General features: G+C 43.2%; 1 protein-coding gene across 5 annotated transcripts in view; it reads left to right on the plus strand.

Annotated features, from left to right (window-relative positions):
• The first annotated feature begins 691 nt into the window (after nucleotides 1-691).
• LOC106561395 (SLIT-ROBO Rho GTPase-activating protein 1) overlaps nucleotides 692-26,078 on the plus strand; it is a 189,446-nt gene continuing 164,059 nt past the window's right edge. For 3 of the 5 annotated variants that reach the window (XM_045688309.2, XM_045688310.2, XM_082957316.1), the window contains exon 1: nucleotides 693-1,294. In XM_045688309.2, coding sequence (XP_045544265.2) covers nucleotides 1,231-1,294 — 64 coding nt within the window. In that variant the 5' untranslated portion in view covers nucleotides 693-1,230. Of the gene's footprint in view, nucleotides 1,295-26,078 lie in introns of all 5 variants that reach the window. The other 2 variants (XM_082957315.1, XM_045688311.2) reach the window with 1 other exon arrangement.

Below are 26,078 nucleotides of genomic sequence, written 5' to 3' on the forward strand. Positions count from 1 at the left end.
ATCTGCACCATAACATGATCTCCAGCAGATGGAGTTATAGAACCACAGTAATTTCAGTACATATTGTTTTGCTGAATGTACAGGTATAGTGAGCAGAATTAACACTTGGTTACAATGGGAATGGTTATATTAAGTAAATATTAAGAGGTTTCTTCTCACAAAGCATGCTGAACACCAAATGTGCTCCATTTTCTCATAGGGCCCTCATCAGGGACATTGATCGTGGTAAAGAAAACAACTGTACGTAAACTGATGGCACTTTTACATAAGATTTAAAAAAATAAAAATATGTCACACAGCACAGTGAGGATAGATGGATGACTTCTAATGTACAGAATTAAAACAAAAATATTGTATTGAATATATTTTTTCTTTCTTAGTCATTTTTAAGTGTAGAAACCCCCAAGGCTATTTAACCAATGGAAACATTGTAACACTGGTAGCAGTTACTGTATAATCATTCCAATGTCACTGGTGCAACTTTGATACAATTTTACAGCCATGCTTATAATATCATCACTGCCTTGCGGCGTATGTGGATCACACCGTGTACATGGCTGGGGAAAATCCAGCAGGAATTTCACTCAAATTAGCCCGAAAACATAATTGGCACTACTGGTTAGATACAAATCATGTCAATCCATCTCTTGTTTCCGCTATGCCTCTTCGATCCCTCCCATTTCCACACCGAGTCTGTGGCAGCTGTGCGGCAGTCTGTTTTGTCTGGGAAAAACGAAGCAAATGACCGGGGAAACTAGAGAGCACCAAAAGAACGATATATATATATATAGGACACGTGACGTACAGTTGCCGTGTACTACCTTGGTGCCGCGTGCAATAAAACCGCGCTCCTTCTCACCACATTGAAGATTTATACTTATCGGATTATTAAAGGTTATGCAGTTGCATCGACTCGACATCTCCGCTCTGCCTGGCCTGGCATTGCCAGCAGTTATCTGTGATTTCATTGATTGATATCAGGATTTCGTGTTGGCCTCCTTTTCTAGGACTTCTCGTGTAGAAGGAGAACAATGGACTGAACGTTTTCTTGAATAGCTACTTTACAAGGGAATAACTCTCATTTGAAAGTTGGCGCTGAGTTTTCGTGACTAGAAATAGTTTGGTAGGGGAACACTACTCAATCTGTGTGATGCTTCGGATGTAATAGGTGTGGAGCAAGACGAGCCTTTTAATAGTTTAATTTCCTAACCACTCTGAATCGACCCGAACATGTCTAATACAAAGTTCAAAAAGGATAAAGAAATCATTGCTGATTACGAGAGTCAAGTTAAAGGTAAATTTGTTTTACATTTAGCCTACTTTGATGTTAGCCCCGTTATGGGGTTAATTTAGTGAGCTTTGTCTAAACGCAGGGTATGGGATATATAGCCTAGCTGACCCTGTGCTCCATAAAAGCTTTGCCAGACTTCAGTCACTGAGAGATCAACAATATGATTGTTAGATTCTTCTTTAGTAGCCCAAGCTGTTATATTCTGTGTTTGTGTCCAATATTATATACCAGTTTGACTGAATATTGAGAAACACCAATTTACCAGTAGATAGAAAGATATATTTAGTTTGAAAGATTAACATTTCAGGCGTTTGGGACTAAGGTTCTATCTGCATTTGTCAACATTGAGTTATTGACAGAACATTGAACAGAACAGGATAACTAAATAGTACTCCAAATACCCCAAATTATGTTGTTCAATTCAAAATAATAAAATATAACAATTGCTGACACCATTCAAACCAATGAGTGTTCGGAACTTTAAAGCCAATTATTTCAGAATTATTTTTGCAGATAGAACCTTATACTATCAAGCTCTCGATTTGTCCGGCTGTACTGTGTTCCCTTTCATTCTCACTGTTCTCAAATGCTCTATCCTTTTATTTTGGGTTCACTTCATTTGCCTTCCTCGTGTTTTGTATGACTTGTTTCAAATATACCTTCATCGGGCATTGTCTGCAGCCCAGATCGGTAAAGGTAGCCACATCTTATTTCAGGTGTGCAGCCCAGATCGGTAAAGGTAGCCACATCTTATTTCAGGTGTGCAGCCCAGATCGGTAAAGGTAGCCACATCTTATTTCAGGTGTGCAGCCCAGATCGGTAAAGGTAGCCACATCTTATTTCAGGTGTGTCCTAATCCTTTTTAACAGAACGTTCGGATTTAAATGGCTCTGCTTTGGAGTGTTCTTGTCACCTCAAACTAGCCTGGGTCTCAAAATAACAAACGCAAACAATAATACCTGGTGGTTATACATGATTTATACAGGTGCTTCTTTTGATACTTGGCTTGGGGCCATTAACATTCATTTCCCAACTTTTTCACTCTCCTCCAAGCCCCCTGCAAACATACAAGAGGCTTTTTTTCCAGACAAATGTACACAGAAAAGGGGCAGTTACTGCTGCTCTGTGGTAACCATGGGGACTTGGCCCTGGCCGAGGAACTGTGTTCTCCAGAGCTGTTGGGAGCTCTGACATACCACCTATTCACGTCTCCATAGCAAACCTTAAATCCAGAGAGAGGGGGGGCGAGAGAGGGAGCAATGCTGCTTGAGGAATTACCGGATTGTGTACGCTTGAGCAGAAGCTCTCATTTGCGAGGAATGTGTATAGCCCCTTCGCTTGTGAAGACTAAGGCCTTTCAGCTGTAATAGAAGGGTGATGCACAGTCATAAGGGACACTGTGGGTGCGGAACCTCCCGTTTGTCATGCAAAGCGAGCCAAATGGGGTAATAATAACACAGCTGATACAAGTGGAGCATTCCTCTTGGGGAACAGAGGTCTGAATATAGCACACAGAGACAACCTGTTACTCTATGGCAGATGAGGCTTGATCTCACTCAGTTGGTTTTGAAGTTGAGTTATTTGGCCTCAATAGATAGGCATAGTTTTCCCCAAAATACTTTTTTGAAAGATTGATTTACCCCATGATTAGGGGAAGGGGTGAGTTCCATGATATTGGCAATGTCCTTTTATTTGCATACCTTGCTGTCCTCTTTGCATTGCAAATGTTTAACTTTTGTAAAGTTAAAGAACTGTAAGAACTGTATGTTCCAGACGATTTACCTTAGATTTGTTGTATATTCATCCTATATAGCCATTCTGTTTTTCATGAATAAAAGTATATAATGTGATTGTCAGCGTAGTTTGGAAATAAGGGGAAGCGTGATGTCTCCCTTATCCTTTGTCCATAGGCTAGTCTGCGGGAAGAGGTGAAAGTGACTATACTTGGATAAAAAAAAAATCTTATTATGTCCAGGGAAGATTGCCATCAGTCGCTACTCCCAGCCTCTTGATTTGTACAAATTCCTTGGCTCTTTTATTCAACATAATCTTGACCCTTGAGATTAATGCTGTTGTGTATTTTCAAACTCTGCTAAAGCTGTCACTATCTAATTTTACACACAAATACATTTGGTGTTGCTGAAGTAAGTCATGAGTTGTATTTGTAAAATACTTACTAAAAACACAACATTCACTGTAAACCCAAGGTTGTGAAATGTTTTTTGCACCCCAGTTTTGTAGCGTCTTTGAACGGGTGTCTCTATTAGCCAAAGCATATCTCTGAAGCCGGAGGCGAGTTTTGTACAGACATTGATTACTCAAGGAGCAGAACCACAAGCAACCCCAGAGGAAAGGAGACGAATATGTTTGATGTGCTAGTTCCCAGCCTCGCAGCCTCTCTTTTGGAAGGTGAGGACTGGTCTGCTTTATTTGGACAAATAGTTGTCTGAGAGGACCCTCTCAACCTCCCGTATCCTATCAACTAGCAGTGCAACATCATTGTCCATCTGCCAGTTATGCCTGACACCAACTACAGTGATTCTACTTATATTTATTTTTGAAAGCATTTCCTACTCTTTCTACTGACAACTTCTGAGAGCTGTATGGAGAAAAGCTATGAGTGATTATTATTCAAGTCAATAGTTTATCCTCGTATTTCATCCTCTAGTTCTTTGCTGTCTGGCTTTGGCAGTCTCTTGGCTGTCTGGCAGTGTTTTCAATCAGAGCCTAATCTGTCATTCAACTGACATTCATTTCTTTAGCATCTTCCAGGAGAAGCTTTTTTATCCTTCCCCACCAAATGGAATTAAAGTTGAAGTTTGCATTCAAGGTTAGAGGAAATTATTCATAAGCGACATTACAGGGAAATCTACAACTCTAAACTGAACATCATGTTTTTTATTTAACCTTTATTTAACTAGGCAATTCAGTTAAGAACAAATTGTTATTTACAATGATGGCCTACCCCGGCCAAACCCTAACCAGGATGACACTGGACCAATTGTGCTATGGGACTCCCGATCACGGCCGGTTATGATACAGCCTGGAATCAAACCAGGGTCTGTAGTGACGCCTCTAGCACTGATATGCAGTGCCTTAGACCGCTGCGCCACTCGGGAACCTTTAGGCCTATATATGATGTATTATCATTAAATGACAGATAGCTCATTAGTATTTAAGCCAGTTGAGGGGTGTGGGTGAAATAGGACTTCATCTGTCATTCTGTCCCTGTGACCAGCTGAACAGAGGACAACAACTTTCCCCTGTCTGTTCTCTCTTGGCCCCAGAGGCCCCTCTTGTTGGTTTGATGTCTAGCGATGGCATGCTCTCCGTGGCCAGGTTGTGCCTGTCGGCCCTTCCCCCCCCAAGCTGCTGACAGGGGTCCTGTCCCAAACCATCATAAAGGGTGCCCCTGTGGTCTTCCCCACTGCCTTTGAAATAAGAGGCTCGCCCCTCGGCATTGAAGATGAGAATGGCTGGGAGTGTTGTCCATATGTATGCAAGGCAATGGCTGGGAGTGTTGTCCATATGTATGCAAGGCAATGGCTGGGAGTGTTGTCCATATGTATGCAAGGCAATGGCTGGGAGTGTTGTCCATATGTATGCAAGGCAATGGCTGGGAGTGTTGTCCATATGTATGCAAGGCAATGGCTGGGAGTGTTGTCCATATGTATACAAGGCAATGGCTGGGAGTGTTGTCCATATGTATGCAAGGCAATGGCTGGGGGCAGATGGGGGAAAAAAGAAACCCGCACACTGCTCTTGCTAGTATCACTGGTCTTCATTAAGCTTCAATGGGTGGGGGAACACATCATAGTCCATGTTGATCTAGTTATGTTTTAATATAATTTGTTTTGGGGCACAATACATTTAATATTGTGTTTACGCTACTTGTCTACTTGGATTCATGTTTTGTTTACTTGTGGTACTAGATGCATGTTTTGTTTAGGTAACTTGAGCAGAATCTGGCATACGAGTATATTGGAAGAAAATAAATGGTGTACGTTCATGATTAATAGCGCAATGTTTTTACAATGTTACTTCTACTACTTTGAGCAATCAGAACATAGGCCTAATGCTGCCAGTACTCTGAATGGCTGGTGAGACAGTAGTGTCTGGTAGGCGATTCCCAATGTAAGGTGGGGATCCAGAAAGCCATGTACACTAAAGCTGCCTGCTTTTTATTTAGTCATGATTCCCAGCAGTAATTGTGACTCATTGTGCTGACACCACCATTTTGCATTACCAAAACAAACAGAGACTTTCTCTTTACAGTACATTATCCACATTGTCTTGTAGAGCAGGGGTTCTCAAACTTTTTGGGGCCAGGGACCCCTTTTGTGATGGCAAACTCATCAGGGACCAGAACATAATCAGAACACAACTCAAGTGAGATGATGATGATGATGGTGATGATAATAGCATACAAGGAGTTTTACTATGACTTCGGCAGTGCATGGCTGGACAAATCAGGTCTCGAGCCCAGGGACAGAACATTTTAAAGGCCCGCCTCTTGGCAATGGCAAGAAAATGTTCAGTTATCAAGCTAATGTGGCAGATATTTGTTGCGGGTTTAAAGCTAATATCTTGCATTTTTCCATGAGGCAGAAAGAACTTTGCAGTTTATAGCTAAAATTACAGTGCATTCATATATTAAAAATGTATAATTGGTGGAGTACTGTTGATACCAATATCTCTGTGAGCCTCCCAGGCCCATGTTGCACATGGTTAATAACATTAATTGTAGAGTAATACAATTATTGTATTACCCCTCAACTTATTCCACGGATCCCTTGGCCAGAATTTGTTTAATCTGTTACTAATGTTAATAAAAATATATTATGTATTTTTGAGTTTTTGCTGCAGACCCCACTTTGAGAACCCCTGACTTTGAGAGAAGACACCACAAAGGGCAGCTCATGGAAAGCTCTCTTAGAATGTTGAACACATGGGAAGCTGTCTGCTCTGCCTACTAGTTTCCTAGTCTTGACTCGTCTAGGATATCCTGGTTTTCATTCCTTTTTTTTACTGTCCATCCCAAAAATACTAACCAAGGTCAGGACTTTCTTTTCAAAATGGGCAACCTGGAAGTACTTTTTAGTTGGCAGCTGTTTCCTACAGTATGTAATAGACCCAATGCCCTCTACAGAGATTTTCATGATACTTGTGAGATCACAATCCAAATCATGTATCAGCCTTCCTTTGATCAGTTTATTTCATGGCGATGCCTCGGAGCATGTAATAGCAGCGGTTTTATGAACAATATAATCAATCTAACTGTGCCCAGGAGGCTGCTGGGTGATACCAGCGAGCAGTTTATGGGCAGGCAGCTGTTCTTCCTCAGCATCTTCATTCAGGAACACACTAAAAGGTGTCATCATGTAGAAGGTTATGAGACATTCAAACTCTGTGGTGGGTGTGATTGCATTCTGGTTGAGGTGGCAGACAATGGTGCAAAATTGAACAGCTAGAGTAGCAGATTTATTGTAGTCTTTTGTGCGCTAGTATAGTGCCCAAAGCTTGTGCTTTGTTGATACTATGAAAGAAGTTGGTAATGACCTATGATTTTTGCAGATAATCTGTTTTGTGAGGCTGTAAAACAGTGTTTCCTTGAAGGAAAGATTGAATGGTATGATTGTGTTGTACCAGATATATAATCCTGTGCGCATGCCGGCAAGTTGACGAGAGCGAGTAGGGGTGGGCCGACGTGAGTGGAGGTCTATTTGAATAAATCTATTTAAAATACACCATCACAAAAGTCCATTACTAATTTTAGGCAGGTCCTAAGAAACACTAAAATGAATTTTCAAAAGAATGGCATATTTTGAGTTTGACAGTTACTGGTCTGTGCAGCCTATAGGCTAGATGGCTGCGCCATGCAAATGAAATCAATAGTTATTTTGTTCATTAAACAGACAAGACACTTACATTCCCCTGCCCTGATCACAGTCAACACACTTTTTTTTTTAAAGCTTTTAATGAAATATAACAGAATAAATTATACATTTTCCCTACACAAAGTTACATTTTAAAACGGAGCCCAAACCCATGCCGATGATCATCTTTTTGAGAGTTTGTAGGTGCCTGTATGTGCTTTAGAAATCTTAATCTGCTCTTTTCGACCATGTAAAGAAATACAAAATCTGACCTGGATGAACGAACCTCCAGTAGTAGGGTGTTAAGTTGGGAGTATCTTCATCATGATACCGATTTAGATAATAAATAAAAGCAATCTATATTTTCAAAAGCAAGAGAGTCTCGTGTTCAGTTGCTTATATGCAGTTAAGCAAAATAATAGGCCTACACTTGATTTGGGCTACATTATTGGATGCTAAATGTTTCTGATCAGTGACAGATGAGCTACACCACCTCCACTTATTTTCCCAGCCAGAGACAATAAACAAAATAGCCTATACCGACGGAGATTCAGTGAAACAGAATCGCATTGATTATCAGACAAGTCACAGGCTTTTGTCTGGAGTAGGCTACTAAACCGACGAAGAGCAACATAACCCACTACACTAATCATGAGCAGCTCTCACTTTAATTTAGCTAACATTTCCCCAGCCTAATTGTAGCCTAACCAATATCCAAACTGATATTCAGTGAAAACAAAAATCTGACATTGATTTACCAAGACTAGTCCCCATGCTTGTTTCAAAGCAGCGTGATTGCGCTGTCTCTGTCAAAACGGTGATGAAATAATCATAGTTGACCACACGCAGGTATTGCTTCAAATTTAATATAATGCTTGGATGATTTTGGGACAGGGCCGGCACCAGAACTAATCAGTGTGACAGCCTTAGATCATAGGCTGGCACGTTATTATTTTTTCACGGGACCTCCTATATGTGCTCGGGTGTTCACAACTTTTTTTACAGGTGTTCTAGTAAAGACCATAGGCAGCTCGTGAGTTTCAAGTTTGGGGAAGCTTACAACTTATCCTACCGTTTCGACCAATCGACGTGACAGTTCTGATTTATTTTTATATGCTAATTTTCCTGGAACAGTTTCATTTCAATAATAACATTTTAGTTTCTCAATCTTTGTCATGTAGTTAATCACAAAAATCTGAAGTAAAACTAATTTGAGAGCCCCAGCTCTGCCATATGGACACAGACCCCTTAACTTTTTACACATTTTGTTACGTTACAGCCTTATTCTAAAATGTAATAAATAGTTTTTTCCCCTCATCAATCTACACACAATACCCCATAATGACAAAGCAAAAACAGGTTTTTAGAAATTGTTGCAATTTTTTTTTAAACACATTTTAAACACACACACATTTACATAAGTATTCAGACCCTTTACTCAGTACTTTGTTGAAGCATCTTTTGCAGAGATTACAGACTCAAGTCTTCTTGGGTATGACGCTACAAGCTTGGCACACCTGTATTTTTGGAGTTTCTCCAATTCTTCTCTGCAGATTCTCTCAAGCTCTGTCAGGTTGGATGGGGTGCGTCGCTGCACAGCTATTTTCAGGTTTCTCCAGAGATGTTGGATCGGGTTCAAGTCCGGGCTCTGGCTGGGCCACTCAAGGACATTGACTCCTGTGTTGTCTCTGCTGTGTGCTTAGGGTTGTTGTCCTGTTAGACTGGGTCGAAGGTTCACTTTCCGAGGTCCTGAGCGCTCTGATGACAGAGTGATCTCCAGCCTTGTCCTCGTCAGCACTCACACCTGTGTTAACGAGAGAATCACTGACATGTCAGCTGGTCCTTTTGTGGCAGGGCTGAAATGCAGTGGAAATGTTTATGGGGATTCAGTTCATTTGCATGGCAAAGAGGGACTTTGCAATTAATTGCAATTCATCTGATCACTCTTCATAACATTCTGGAGTATATACAAATTGCCACCATACAAACTAAGGCAGCAGACTTTGAAAATTAATATTTGTGTCATTCTCAAAACTTTTCGCCACGACTGTATGTAAATAAGGTATTTCTGTTCTTTGTTATTTTTTTATACATTTGCAAAAATGTCTAAACCTGTTCACTTTGTCATGGGGTATTGTGTGTAGTTCGATGAGGGAAAAACATTTTATTTAATCAATTTTAGAATAAGGCTGTAATGTAACAATGTGGAAAAAGTCAAGGGGTCTGAATACTTTCTGAATGCACTGCAGTTTTTACAGATAGCAAAAAAATCTTACATTTACGAAGACTATTATATTACCAATCGATTTGATTATGACTTTTCAAATCTCCCAGCAGCGCTATTTGCAGAGTTAGCTACACGTAAATGTTGCAATTTTTCAGCCATTCCTAAACCTGCAACCAAAAACAAGCTACATATAGGCAGTACCAAAACAAGTAATCTCATTTACTTTAGGAGAAGCCAGCGTCCTAACTGTGCACCCGCCAACTTTCTTTTCCAATTTGCAAGAAACGCATTGGGCTTATTCTGGACAGAGTGAGCCCTCTGTCTTACTATATGTAGTTTATGTATCTGATGCTGTCTGGACAGAAATAGTATGACGCACCATACTCTTTTGGTCCAGACTGTCTCAGTATTTGTAGACCATGGATCTGATGCTGAGGGGCGCTGTTTCGCTCGCTCAGATGCTTTGTTAACTAACCTCCAGACTAGCTTCAATGCCATACAACTCTCCTTCCGTGGCCTCCAACTGCTCTTAAATGCAAGTAAAACTAAATGCATGCTATTCAATCGATCACTGCCCGCACCTGCTCGCCAGTCCAGCATCACTACTCTGGACGGCTCTGACTTAGAATACGTGGACAACTACAAATACCTAGGTGTCTGGTTAGACTGTAAACTCTCCTTCCAGACTCACATTAAGCATCTCCAATCCAAAATGAAATCTAGACTCGGCTTCCTATATCGCAACAAAGCATCCTTCACTCATGCTGCCAAACATACCCTCGTAAAACTGACCATCCTACCGATCCTCGACTTCGGTGATGTCATCTATAAAATAGCCTCCAACACTCTACTCAACAAATTGGATGCAGTCTATCACAGTGCCATCCGTTTTGACACCAAAGCCCCATACACTACCCACCACTGCGACCTGTACGCTCTCGTTGGTTGGCCCTCGCTTCATACTCGTCGCCAAACCCACTGGCTCCAGGTTATCTACAAGTCTCTGCTAGTACAAGCCCGCCTTATCTCAGCTCACTGGTCACCATAGCATCTTGGGTCAAATAAATGATCAATATTTCAATATTTTATTTGGACAGGAAATGAGGTGCATTAGCGCGGGCCAGGCCCCCTAAGGCCCGCCCATAACGCCAGCCCTGCTGTGGGAGTTTCAGTAAGCAACAATTTTATACATGTCTTCAATTGCATTAGCCCATTTCAATTGCATTAGCCCATATTTTCGTCATTCAGTGATATTCATTCCCACGGTTATTCTTTATGGATCCATCCAGTTGTGGTTAAGAAAACGGGTCATGCATCGTGGTGGGCTATGCGACATGATGGGCGAAGTGACATGCCTCGCAAAGTTTAGAACTGCCACAAGGATGGTAACAGCCTAGTAACGGGAGCTGCCTAGCAACCATCAAGAGCGTAGTGCGTGCCAATGCCGCTTCAGCATTATGGCTACGTTTTATACTAAGCCATAGGCAGAACTTTACCACATTCATGACTACCTCGCTTGGCAGACATAAGTACAGGTTTGTTACCGGCAATATAAAGACAAGGTGGGCAAAAATGTGAGTTTTTTTAAAGTTCGCTGCTTTTCGTGTTGATTTGAAACGGATATTACTAACAGTATCATGGAACCTGTTAACTGCTCAACCCCTACTCCTGTTTAATCTCAGGTCATCACCAGTGTGCTCACTAATGCCTCGGAGGTATTCATAAAGATTGGGATTAATGGAATTCTCACTTCCTACAGGACGTTGTCTTACAATTACCACACTCATACACCTACCATCTGTCTCGCCAGCCCCCTCTGCTTTGTGCTGAGGTGTGCTGCCTTGCTAGTGTGCTTTGCTGTCTTCACCCCTGGTGGTATGGAGATGGGTGTGGGCGGTAGGTTATTGACAGCACCATCTGTGGTCACTCGCCCTTTCTGCCGTTTGAATAAACCTCCCCCGCTGTGCTTTTCACTCAGTCCACAAAAGCCATCAGGACAACAGTGCAGCCTCCTCCCATGCCCAACCCTGAGCTCAACCCCATCCCAAAACAAAACAATACAACTGTAACTCAAGTGGCACTGATGCATGGGCAACAGATGAAAGAAAATGAGCCCTTTTGTCTTTGGCTGTAACGGACACTGGTTATTTGAATTCCATTCTACTCCATAACCCAGCAAATTCAAGCCACACATTATATATTCACTACACTTCTCTACCTGAGAGTGGGTGAAATAAATCATGGAAGGGCTATATGAATAAAGAGACCATGCCTCTCGCTGCTTGTGGTGTTAGCCATGGAGCGGGATGTCTGGTTTAGACCAGACCTCACCGGAGAGCCCGGTAATTTGCTGGATGGGAATCAGAATTTGGCTGCGTGGAGCTGCTCTGCATCAGTGCTGATATGAGATACGCGGCGTTAATGAAATTGGACCACGCTGTTGAGCAAGGCTGGTGGGATTTCACCCACCCTGCCTGGCAGTCACTCCATTCTTTTGAACCTCCTGAGAGAACTGACAGATGGAAGGACAGACAGATCCCTAGCCTGTCTGTTGGGCGAGGCTGCTGCCTGCCGCTGAGTTGGGTGTAAATCTTTTGGGTGAATGGGCAGACAGACGGATGAGGTCAGACTAGTAATTAGACGGTTCAGGTCATCGCCTCTGTCTCACAGTTAACTAGTCATTTTAATCTGTGTTCGTGTTTAGCAAACTCATTTCTTGTGTGGAGGTAAGCTGTTTATGTGTTTTGCGGTGGAGGCTCTCTTTAAGGCAAGTGTAAACATCCTACAAGGCAGGCTGAGGCAGCCGGTCCCAGTCCTCCCCGTTTCCTCCATTTGCTTAAACAATGTGACATCTGCCACTTTGGCTTCCTCCTTTCTATTTTTAAAGCCAGAGTGACCACAGCAATGGGTCCACAAGCTGTTGTTGCTCGGCTCAGGTACCCGGCTTGACCTGTAACAACCCTCTGGGAAGAAATCAGGCTACAACTACATGTCCTCAACAAATCTCCTCAAGTCTCCACTTCTTCCCTGTTTTAAAAGACAACCATTTCAGCGCTTGGGTTTACTCTAGGGGCCGGTTAACCAGAAACAGATTAAGGCTAGTCCTGGGCTAAGATAAGAGGCTATTTCAATGTGGAATATCTCTTAGTCCAGGATTAGTCTTAATCTTTGTCTGGAAAACTGGCCCTAGACGCATTACAAACATGAGCTACATTTTTGGGACTGTAAGTGCATAAGAAAGGTAACATAATGACCCTGTACTGAAACCACTTCATTACCAAGGCATGTACACTATTGAGTCATGAAGTCATCCCATGCATTATGGATGCGTTCAGAGGAGACTGTTTAGTGTGTCACAGTGATGATATGATGATGATGCCTTCTCGTTGACAAATGGGGTTCGTTCATCTCCAAATCAGGTCAACTAATATCTCACTCCCCTCTTCAGTGTCTAACCAAACATTGTGGCCTCTTTTATGATGAGTCTGATTATTTCTCTCAATATTTCCTGCCATATTTTGTCTTCGATATCATGGCTGTTTGGCCAAACCTCCTTGTGTCCTTACTGTCTAATGTTACTGATGTACAGTGTTATCCATCACAGTGTTATCCATTATGTAAGGCTCTATATGTAAGACTCAATCGTGTCCTCCACTGTAAAGATGCAGCCCAAAACTAAGCTTACTTGCTCTGGTTTTGTGTGTTCCCTATGGCCTCCCTGTCTGCATCCCAAATAGCACCCTGTTCCCATATTATACACTGAGTGTACAACACATTCAGAACACCTTCTTTTTCCATGACAGTCTGACCAGGTGAATTTGTACAAAATATATTTTTTAGTTTTTTGAAGTTAGAATGAAAGTGGAGCACAGTGAGTCCCTGTAGGCTCATGTTTCTAATGATTGAGACTGGCAGAGCACTAGCAGCAGGCACACAGCAATCCCTGTTAGTCTTTCAACTCAGGTTGGTCTGGAAATACACTGTGCCTGCCTGATGCTGTTTTGTTCTGTTACTCTTAAGTCATTGACCCAAGTAGAGCAAAGATGATAGTTTTAGCTAAAGTGGACACTCAAGAAGAAATGGAAAAGGGGCATTCACAGTTTTTCGATAAACTGCTTCTTTAAAATTTTTTTATCATAGGCACATTTCTGAGGCTGGTAACTAATGAACTTATCCTCTGCAGCAGAGAGAACTCTGGGTCTTTCTTTCTTTGTGGTGGTCCTCATGAGAGCCAGTTTCATCATAGTTCTTGATTGTTTTTGCGACTGCACTTGAAGAAACTTTCAAAGTTCTTGAAATGTTCCGTATCAACTGACATTCATGTCTTAAAGTAATGATGGACTGTCATTTCTCTTTGCTTATTTGAGCTGTTCTTGCCATAATATGGACTTGGTCTGTTAGCCCTTTTTGGTATCTTCTGTATACCACCCCTACCTTGTCAACACAACTGATTGGCTCAAACGCATTAAGAAGGAAAGAAGTTCCACATTCACTTTGAACAAGGCTCACCTGTTAATTGAAATGCATTCCAGGTGACTACCTCATGAAGCTGGTTTAGCATTCTCTAAGAGTATAGGTAAGGAATACCTAGGATAGGATAAAGTAATCCTTCTAACCCCCCCCCCCCCCCCCCCCCCCTTAAAAGATTTAGATGCACTATTGTAAAGTGGTTGTTCCACTGGATATCATAAAGTGAATGCACCATTTTGTAAGTCGCTCTGGATAAGAGCGTCTGCTAAATGACTTAAATGTAAATGTAAATGAGTGTGCAAAGCTGTCATCAAGGCAAAGGGTGGCTACTTTGAAGAATCTCAAATTTAATTAATACATGATTCCATATTTGTTATATCATTGTTTTGATGTCTTCACTATTATTCTACAATGTAGAAAATAGTAATAATAAAGAAAAAGCCTGTAATGAGTAGGTGTGTCCAAAAGTTTTGACTGGTACTGTATGTTGACTGATCCTTTGACTCTTGGCATTTCCATGGTAACAGAGTGATGCTGAGATATTTTGCTTTAAAATGTGTTCCAAACAAAAACCAATGATTGCAAAGTTAAACAAACCATACAACTCTATGCACAAGGATGACTTTTAACAATTTCCACTGATTGCTTCACAAGAAACGTGCAGATGCAAAGTTTGGTAACAGAATGACTGCACCAACAGCACAAACCGTCATTCTGTTACCAAACTTTGCATATGCACTGTTCTTCAAGTAAATGGTTTTTTAGAGTTGTATGGTTTGTTTAACTTAGCGATAATTGTTTTTTGTTTGACATTTTAAAGTGAAATATCTGATTTCTCAGCATCATTCTTTTACTGTGGAATTGCCCCTCTTGTCCCGCACATCCCCCTTCTACCTTGACCTCTTGACCTGCGGGAAAGGAGGCTTAGAGCTGACTGCCACCGTAATCAATAGCTAAAGGCCACCACTTCAGCGAAGGCAGCCTCAAACAGACGTCTGGGACCACTGTGAGGAGGAGACGAGAGGGGGAAGCTGCTCTTTAGAAAGCAGCAGTCAATGAAATGTCAGCCAGAGGCCTCGTCTCCTTTGTATCTTCCAAACATGATTTGATTATAGCCTGCAACCAAAAGGAGCAACCCTCTGTCCTTTAGTTATGGAAAAATACAATGCTGTTTCATAACTGTGGACACGTAAAATGTTTCCACTGGTTTGTGGCCACTGCCACCTTGTTCTTGCCCAAGCTGGGAACATTTTGGAGTAGTATCGGAAATAGGGAAGAGTTTCCCCATGGTCTCCCATGGCTTATCACCCACACATGAAAGGGCTGTTGTAGGAAGCAGGAGACTGAGGAGAGGGCTTGGGCCTGTGTGAAGGTCTGAAGGAGGGCTGGCTGTCTGAGTCAGGAGCACCAAGCTGGTCTTGTGAACTGTCCTGTACTGGAGACATGGGTACAGTTCCTGACACGGCTGTGAGGGGCGCTCTGTTCTGAGGCCCATTTAGGACATTGAGATCTGTGCGCCATATTCCTTATTGTGTGCCTGCTGCCAGCGGTCACGCATGGACAAGTGGTTCTTCAAGGGCGTGGCCTTCCTTTGGTCTTCACTGTGTATAATGCAACGCCTCTGTTCTCTCCTTCCCTCCGCCTGCAGTCTATTTCAGGGCTTCTTGGACAGAATTTGTCCTCTGTCTGCAATTAGGTCACAATGATAACTGCTGAAGAAATGGGACATTTTGTGGAAAACCAAAGGGGTCATACTGTTTAGATCATGGGCGTAAATGTGCCTAGCTCTCAATGTAATGACCCGTCTGGCTTTCCATACATGGTATATTTGTCACGAGACTGCACTATTCCGTCTGTTTACAGAATGGATGCACCAAGTTAACAAACAGATCACCGACCATTTTGAATCCCACCGTACCTTCTCCGCTATGCAGTCTGGTTTCCCAGCTGGTCGTGGGTACACCTCAGCCACGCTCAAGGTCCTAAACGATATCATAACCGCCATCGATAAAAGACAATACTGTGCAGCCTTCTTCATCGACCTGGCCAAGGCTTTCAACTCTGTCAATCACCGCATTCTTATCGGCAGACTCAACAGCCTTGGTTTCTCAAATGATTGCCTCGCCTGGCTCAGCAACTACTTCTCAGAGTTCAGTGTGTCAAATCGGAGGGCCTGTTGTCCGGACCTCTGGCAGTCTCTATGGGGGTGCCACAGTGTTCAATTCTCGGGCCGACTCTTTTCTCTGTATACATCAATGATGTCGCTCTTGCTGCTGGTGATTCTTTGATCCACCTCTACGCAGACGACACCATTCTGTATACTTCTGGCCCTTCTTTGGACACTGTGTTAGCAAACCTCCATACGAGCTTCAATGCCATACAACACTCCTACCGTGGCCTCCAACTGCTCTTGAATGCAAGTAAAATCAAATGCATGCTCTTAAACCGATCGCTACCCGCCCGCCCGTCTAGCATCACTACTCTGGACGGTTCTGACTTTAGAATATGTGGACAACTATAAATACCTAGGTGTCTGGGTAGACTAAACTCTCTTTCCAGACTCACATTAAGCATCTCCAATCCAAAATTAAATCTAGAATCGGCTTCCTATTTCGCAACAAAGCATCCTTCACTCATGCTGCCAAACACCCCTGTAAAACTCACTATCCTGCCGATCCTTGACTTCAGCGATGTCATTTACAAAATAGCCTCCTACACTCTACTCAGCAAATTGGATGCAGTCTATCACAGTGCCATCTGTTTTGTCACCAAAGCCCGATATACTACCCACCACTGCGACCTGTATGCTCTCGTTGGCTGGCCCTCGCTTCATATTCGTCGCCAAACCCACTGGCTCCAGGTCATCGATAAGTCTTTGCTAGGTAAAGCCCCGCCTTATCTCAGCTCACTGGTCACCATAGCAGCACCCACCCGTAGCACGCGCTCCAGCAGGTATATTTCACTGGTCATCCCCAAACCCAACACCTCATTTGGCTGCCTTTCCTTCCAGTTCTCTGCTGCCAATGACTGGAACGAACTGCAAAAATCACTGAAGCTGGAGACTCATATCTCCCTCACTAACTTCAAGCATCAGCTGTCAGAGCAGCTCACAGATCACTGCACCTGTACACAGCCCATCTGTAAATAGCCCACCCAACTACCTCATCCCCATATTACTTTGCATCCCAGTATCTCTACTTGCACATTCATCTTCTGCACATCTATCACTCCAGTGTTTAATTGCTAAATTGTAATTATTTCTCCACTATGGGCTATTCATTGCCTTACCTCCCTAATCTTACTACATTTGCACACACTGTATATAGACTTTTCTATTGTGTCATTGACTGTACGTTTGTTTATCCCATGTGTAATTCTGTGTTTGTGTCGCACTGTTTTGCTTTATCTTGGCCAGGTCGCAGTTGTAAATGAGAACTTGTTCTCAACTGGCCTACCTGGTTAAATAATAATAATATCGCAACGTGATTCCCAACCTGAAAGCCTTGTTTCTACCAAGGGTTGGAACTGGTTAAGGGAACAACAAAACTGGAAAATAATGAAATTAAAAGCATGGGAATGGGTTAATAATGTTATTTTATGTTCTGGGCAACCAAGCGCCTGTGCAAAGCCCTCACTCTGTCACTCAGAAATGTATGCCGTGTTCACGTGCTAGTCAGAACTGGAAACTCAAATGTTCGGCTTGCTAATTGGTTGCAACGGTGTATATACATGGAGCATGTGTATAACTACAACCAGTTAGCAAGTCAGAAATGTCAGAGTTCCGACTAGCACGTGAACACGGAACAATTCCAGCGTCTGCTGTATGCCAGCTGGAGATCTTTGCCAGGGGTGTGCGTAGGCTACCTGTCTCTCCCCTCTGAAGCATAGATTACTGTAGCCTACTGATGACGTTACAAACGTAATTCAGAGATTAGGGAGATATGTTTAATTAGAGAAGGGATTCACTTTTTCAATGCTAGTTAAGGATACTATAGTTATCATGAATCAAATTGAATTTATAAACTACAAAAAGGTAAGTGTTTATAATTTTTGGGGCTGCTCTGCACTCACAAGCTTGTTAGCTAACATTTGCTCTGGTCCAACGTTAAACCAACTCGGAATTTCAGACATTCAAAGTTCCTCCATAGAAGCCGCTCCTCTGTAGGTATAATTATGTGGGCCTAATTCAGATAATGTATGTCATAACAAGATGCCCAGCTCTTCAAGGCAAGCTTCCTCCATCCTCGCTCTCTCCTCATCCTCAATTTAAGTTGCATCTCGCACCCTATACTGTGACAGTTTTTTTCATTATGATTAAACCATGCTGTTACAGCAAAATACAATTAGCTCTTTCCTATACAGATTAAATGGCTTACCCGCTCCACAGAAAGCTGCTCTATCCCCACTGATTGGTGAAGTAATTAAATGTTGTAAAATAAATAAATAATAATAATTGTATATTTCAGAGGTTTAAAAAGGAACGATATAACCCAGGACTTTTTTGGGGGTTCAAACTGGTTCAGAACTTTATTTTGCTGGTAGGAAAGGGTGGAACGGAACAAAAATCAAAATCATTCAGAACGAAACGTTCTGGTTTCAACTGTATCATCCTGGGGCATACGGACAGAAAAAAGATCTGTAGAAGATCCCCACTGAGTCACCACCTATGCTGCAGGAAATGCTTAGTTAGACACACCCACACATTCTCTTTCAGACACTGAAAACGCTCTCACTCTCTCGCTCTCTCACACACACACACGCATATGTGCGCACACACGCCTGCGCGTGCGCACACAATCAGTGCTGGTGTCATCTTGAAAGCATAGAGGCCTGACAGGTCAAGTAAAGGGTCTTGAATAAAGATCAGGCTTAGCAGAGCGCAACATGACACCAGGTCCCCTGTTCTATCCCCCTCTGTCCACCCCCCTGACCCCCTGCTGTTTCCCCTCTGTCCAGTGCAACTCTGGCCCTCGACCCCTGCTCCTCCAGTCCCATGCATTAGCATTGAATAGCCCCCGTGATATGCAACATTTCAGGGAAGTTAGGAACAAATATACACAGGCAGTTAGAAAAGCTAAGGTTAGCTTTTTCAAACAGAAATTTGCATCCTGTAGTACTAACTCAAAACAGTTCGGGGACACTGTAAAGTCCATGGAGAATAAGATCACCTCCTCCCAGCTGCCCACTGCTCTGAGGCTAGGAAACACTGTTACCACCGATAAATCCACTATAATTGAGAATTTCAATAAGCATTTCTCTACGGCTGGCCATGCTTTCCACCTGGCTACCCCTACCCTGGTCAACTGCCGGCACCCTCCACAGCAACCCGCCAAAGCACCCACCATTTCTCCTTCACCCAAATCCAGATAGCTGATGTTCTGAAAGAGCTGCAAAATCTGGACCCATAGAAATCAGCCGGGCTAGACAATCTGGACCCTCTCTTTCTAAAATTATCTGCCAGAATTGTTGCAACCCCTATTACTAGCCTGTTCAACCTCTCTTTCATATCATCTGAGATTCCCAAAGATTGGAAAGCTGCCGCGGTCATCCCCCTCTTCAAAGGGGGTGACACTCTAGACCCAAACTGCTACAGACCTATATCTATCCTACCCTGTCTTTCTAAGGTCTTCGAAAGCCAAGTTAACAAACAGATTACCGACCATTTCGAATCCCACCGTACCTTCTCCGCTATGCAATCTGGTTTCAGAGCTGGTCATGGGTGCACCTCAGCCACGTTCAAGGTCCTAAACGACATCATAACCGCCATCGATAAGAGACATTACTGTGCAGCCGTATTCATCGACCTGGCCAAGGCTTTCGGCTCTGTCAATCACCACATTCTTATTGGCAGACTCGACAGCCTAGGTTTCTCAAATGATTGCCTCGCCTGGTTTACCAACTACTTCTCTGATAGAGTTCAGTGTGTCAAATCGGAGGGCCTGTTGTCCGGACCTCTGGCAGTGTCTATGGGTGTGCCACAGGGTTCAATTCTCATGCTGACTCTCTTCTCTGTATACATCAATGATGTTGCTCTTGCTCCTGGTGATTCTCTGATCCACCTCTACGCAGACGACACCATTCTGTATACTTCTGGCCCCTCTTTGGACACTGTGTTAACTAACCTCCATATGAGCTTCAATGCCATACAACTCTCCTTCCGTGGCCTCCAACTGCTCTTAAATGCAAATAAAACTAAATGCATGCTATTCAATCGATCACTGCCCGCACCTGCTCGCAAGTCCAGTCCGGCTCTGACTTAGAATACGTGGACAACTACAAATATCTGGGTGTCTGGTTAGACTGTAAACTCTCCTTCCAGACTCACATTAAGCATCTCCAATCCAAAATTAAATCTAGAATCGGCTTCCTATTTCACAACAAAGCATCCTTCACTCATGCTGCCAAACATACCCTCGTAAAACTGACCATCCTACCGATCCTCGACTTCGGTGATGTCATCTATAAAATAGCCTCCAACACTCTACTCAACAAACTGGATGCAGTCTATCACAGTGCCATCCGTTTTGTCACCAAAGCCCCATACACTAGCCAGCATTGCGACTTGTACGCTCTCGTTGGTTGGCCCTCGCTTCATACTCATCGCCAAACCCACTGGCTCCAGGTCATCTACAAGTCTCTGCTAGGTAAAGCCCCGCCTTATCACTGGTCACCATAGCAGCACCCACTCGTAGCACGCGCTCCAGCAGGTATATTTCACTGGTCACCCCCAAAGCCAATTCCTCCTTTGGTCGTCTTTCCTTCCAGTTCCCTACTGCCAATGACTGGAACGAATTGCAAAAATCTCTGAAGCTGGAGACTCATATCTCCCTCACTAGCTTTAAGCACCAGCTGTCAGAGCAGCTCACAGATCACTGCACCTGTACATAGCCCATCTGTAAACAGCCCATCTATCTACCTACCTCATCCCCATACTGTATTTATTTATATATCTTGCTCCTTTGCACCCCAGTATCTCTACTTGCACATTCATCTTCTGCACATCTACCATTCCAGTGTTTAATTGCTATATTGTAATTACTTCGCCACCATGGCCTGTTTATTGCCTTAACTTACCTCATTTCCACTCACTGTATATAGACTTTATGTTTTCTTTTGTTCTATTGTATTATTGACTGTATGTTTTGTTTATTCCATGTGTAACTCTGTGGTGTTGTATGTGTCGAATTGCTACGCTTTATCTTGGCCAGGTCGCAGTTGCAAATGAGAACTTGTTCTCAACTAGCCTACCTGGTTAAAGAAAGATAAAGTAAACCAAATAAAATAAAATAAATTGCTGCCTTACTGGTGGGTGTAATGTGGAGCCTCTGGCCCTGACAGCTGTGGCTGCAGGATGGCCTCGTGGCTATGCAACTGAAATATTCACCCTCTTCTTTCCTTTTACATCAGGTTAGGTGATTACCCCACTGTGACATAAATGAGAAAAAGTGTTCTACCTATCATGTCCAGTTAGTATTTTTATAGCCCACCAAGTGGGCCGGTTCATGGGGTAATAGACACACCAGATACCTGAGCTATCAGGTATTTCCATCCAGCTTTTTTATGTCATTTTTACAGCAAGTCAGGCCACCATTGCACAAGGATTGGAGCAGGTGATGCACTGCAGTTTAATGCACATTTTTGTCATGCATTCTTTTTTAGTTTTTTGAAGTTAGAATGAAAGTGGAGCACAGTGAGTCCCTGTAGGCTCATGTTTCTAATGATTGAGACTGGCAGAGCACTAGCAGCAGGCACACAGCAATCCCTGTTAGTCTTTCAACTCAGGTTGGTCTGGAAATACACTGTGCCTGCCTGATGCTGTTTTGTTCTGTTACTCTTAAGTCATTGACCCAAGTAGAGCAAAGATGATAGTTTTAGCTAAAGTGGACACTCAAGAAGAAATGGAAAAGGGGCATTCACAGTTTTTCGATAAACTGCTTCATTTATTTCTTTTTTTTTTTCATAGAGGGATTGGATATTTTTTTACAATATTGCTCATTATAATGCTACCTTTAAGCCTGATTTATAATTACATTATTAGTTGCTTAATCAAAATGATTGCTAGGGAAGTTATCTAATTTAGATCAAAGATATGCAATACAGAAGGATGTTGAGGATGTCTGAAAGTAAAACACTTTATCCTTAAATACTAAGGGTAACTCATTTCCTGGCAATATGGGCATACTGAATGAATACTGTGAAGTAGCATTCACCTGCAAACACTAGTGCACTGTCCATTGTGTGTGTGTGTGTGTCGCCCGACTCCTCTGTCTTTCTTTTTAATCAGGCTGTGTGCGTGGAGGAAACGTCAGTCTTCCTCAGGGTGATTTCTTCTGTTTAACGGGGTGTCAGAGGGGTGATGTATGGTCACCTGGGCATGTGGCACATGTGTGAGCGGAGAGCAGAGGTCTGAGGCCCCACACACACTTTTTGGCCTGCGTGCATACACGTATACACACACCCGCCCGCAGCGCAGAGGAGGGAGTGGGCCGCGTTATTCAGTAATGGCTCTGAGGGAGACTGACCCACAGAGAAAGGCCCAGACATACCTGCTCTATAGTGCGGAGAAACAAAGGGCTGGGTCTGTAAGCTGATATCCTCCCTCCTTCTCTCACTCTCTCTTTCTCATACACACACTCTGGTCAGATACCTTGTGGTTCTCTAGTGCTGTGGCCCAATATAAAACAAATGGCTTCCTGTCTTTATCGTATCCTGCATGACCTATGATCCAGTTTACTGTTAAGCGCTTTGGGGAAACTGATATCATTTAATTGATTAATCTCAAAGGCCTGGATATGTCAACACAAAGTGAAAAGCCAAACTAGCAATCAATGTCACTTAGAGGTCTACTGATTTAAGGGATCAAAGGAAACGGGATGAGAAACTGAACAGATTGTGTTGAAACACAGGATTGTTGGCCCAGACAGAGAGACCTTTGCCATGGGAAAGCAGGTGGGACCTGGCTGCTGAACAGCCCCTGAGGGCTAGTCACAGGAGGACACAACAGTATGTGACCCTCTGTCACTTCCTCCACATTGCCTTCCAATGTAATTACCTGAGAAAGGGGGCTGTATAAGGCATCTTCCTCTCCTCAGATCTGGCCCCAGATTAAGGCTCTTCTGGGAGAGGGGGGGGGGACGATTACGTTAGCCTTCCCGGCCTCTGGTCCCCTGTGGGGACGGGTTCTTTCGCCTTTTGTACACTTCCTAATCTTTCACGGCTAAACTTTCACTACAGATGCCTGCTGAAAAATCAATATAGTTTGGTTGACTGGGACACTGAGGGGGAGTGAGACCGAGGAGGGGGAGTGAGACCGAGGAGGGGGAGTGAGACCGAGGAGGGGGAGTGAGACCGAGGAGGGGGAGTGAGACCGAGGAGGGGGAGTGAGACTCAGCTGGTCGCAGGCTGCGTGGTAGGGCCGGGTTTATCGTCCTAAAATAGTTGAAACCTGAGTGAACAGGAAAATAAATATCACATGGACCAAACCTATGAAGACTTTTAAGTGAAAAATCCAACACTCGATGAACGCTACAGGAGTTAGGGCCCAGACAAGATCCTTGTTAACGCATTATAACAAGCATAGCAAGGAATTAGTTTTTCCTCATGTTAAGCATGATTACAGTATAGTTGTTCCTATAGGGAGTGACCCCTACAGCGTTGTCACTCTACTCCGCACCCAGTCAAATGTCAGGTGTAAACCCAAATGAACCAACCTCTTGCCTGAACCACCACCTCCTCCATTATCAGATAGCGGATCCAACCAGTCTCATCTCCAAGCCCAAGGTCATTCTGCCATCTCTCTATGGACTTGGGTGTGAGGAAATGTTTGCCCATCTTGCCCCAGGGTAAAACCACCAGAATGGCCACAACTACCATCAGCTTTCTTCATCAGGGGATACTCCTCTTCGTGCCCACATAGCAAAGTCCTCTTGATTTATAGTGAAACAATCTTTTCTGTTCGTTTTTTTTCTTTTGAGTTGTCATTTTAGTTTGGTGAGGTGGAATTGAGTTTTCCTACTTAGTATTTTGTCTGTATAGGCTTGTGTTGCATCAGTTAGGATGGGTGGGTGTGTCTCCCTCCCTCCCTCCCCTCCCTCCCTCCCTCCCTCCCTCCCTCCCTCCCTCCCTCCCTCCCTCCCCCCCCCTGCAGTGTGAGGCTGCTGGGATTCATTAGCAGATAGGCCTTTTAAAACAGCCATTCAAAATCCATGCACATCTTTGGTCGTAAAACTCCAAAATGTGTGCCAATCTGTATATTTATGTCTCTTTGAATTGAGATTAGGCTGGCGCTTTGAGGATGGGCTCTTGGCAAAATGTCAGCGAGCCTAGTTCTCCTGTGGCCATCAGATAGAGAACGTTCCACAAGTGTCCGAAGTGATGAAAATGAGCGTGATTGCGGAAGTATTGTGTGAGCCTTCAATAGTTGATTTTCAAGGGGAAAGAGTTTTCAGCAAGAAGGGAAGTGATGTAATTGAATTGAACAGTGCCTGATGCGTTTTAACATTCTAAGTTACCTCATTCTCCAGTTTCATAGCATGTTTTCATCAACACTTACGATCACCATCAAACTAATCTTGAATCAGTGATGTTTAACCCTAATGTGTAGAGTCATACCTTCATACAGGAATCTCCTCTCTGGGTCCCTGTGAGAGCATGCTGCAATGTACGGAGTTAGCCTAGCCCGTCAGCCCCATCCAGAGCCAGGATCTTTGATCGCATGATAATGGAGAAGGAATAGCTGAGGAAATCAGCAAACATGAGATCGACGTGAGACTCGTTGTGTATGTGTAAGGGAGATATCCCAAGGTGTTTCTGTGGTGAAACGGGCCCTGGCTGCCGACACTCTCTTCTAAGCCTCTGATTAGAGATCTTGCTGCTTTACATTCTTCCTAGTCAAGATGTTTACACAGAGCTGAAGCAGCTCTACACAAATGGATTATCTCAGCTGTCACAACTCCAGGCATGAGGCAGGGTGAATATGGCTGCTCTTCCTCAGAAGAGCTCGCTGCCTGTTAAGACTGACAACAGAACAGTCTTTAAATGGTTCAAACGTCGGCGGGCTGTCTGGCTGCAGTGAAGATGATCTCGACAGTTTAAGTTGATGACTTGGTCCACTGGCCTGTGGCTGGTGTTTTTACTGGGGATGAGTGGGGGGTAGATGAACTGAGCAGGGTGAAGTGCACTTTGAGCTTTCTGCCTCCTCTCAGAGTAGTAAATGTGATTGTGTTATCTGTCAGAGACTGCAGACCATTAGTAACTGTCTGGAGGCTCATATGCTGTTGTCCTGCATCCCTATAGAGTTTTATGTTATGATATGTAGTAATTACATTTTATAGGGCACTCCAATGATGCATATCACCTATAACTTGTAAGACTTTATACATATGAAATACATTTACATTTTATCAGAGATTTGGTTGGTTTATTTGATCATAGAGGAACTGTTTCCATGGGAACATGCAGAGGAGTTCAGTAGTAACTGACAGTGCTGAGAATGAGATGACTGGTCCAGTTGTACTACAACTTCTCCAGAGTCACTCCAGGGCATGGGAATCCAAGTAATCCTATTGGCCGCGGGCGCTGTTTTTAAATGGATTATTGTGGTAATTGTTCAATGAAACTGAGTTGCTATTCTTCACACACACAGAGACAGAGGAATACATCAGCAAACAAACATATTAATAGATCCTATATACGCTTAGCATGCTAGGACACAAGGGCACTGTGTGTTTGTTACCTAGTGTGGCTAATGTGAAAATCATTTCCCCAGGAATCAATACTGCCACTGTTTAGACACAGGGATTTTTAGACAAGCCAATATATGTGCGTGTGTAATTGTGTATAATTGAATGGGGGAGAGAGAGAGAGAGAGAGAGAGAGAGACTGTGTGTGCATGTGAGCAATCAGCTTCCAGCTGTGCTGTGCTTTGCCTCTGTCCACCAGCCAGCTGCTTCTTGAAGATAAGTTTCCCCCTAATCTGACCTGTTCTTCAAAAGCCCCTTTTCCTGTAAAAATGCAACATTTTGGAAAAACCAGATACTTCGGTCTTCTTTTTCAGTGTTTTCTGTTATTCCAAGGATATCTTTGTTTCTAATTGGGGGGGTGCTTTGCAAAGACCTTGATTTGAAATGGAAGACTGAATCAAGAGGAGGAAAGGAAAGAATCTGCACATTTGTGGCCAGGATAAGTGAACACAAGATATTAACGCTTTTGTGTA

This window comes from Salmo salar, chromosome 10 (assembly GCF_965601325.2).
Source record: "Salmo salar chromosome 10, fSalSal1, whole genome shotgun sequence".
Lineage (NCBI taxonomy): Eukaryota > Metazoa > Chordata > Actinopteri > Salmoniformes > Salmonidae > Salmo > Salmo salar.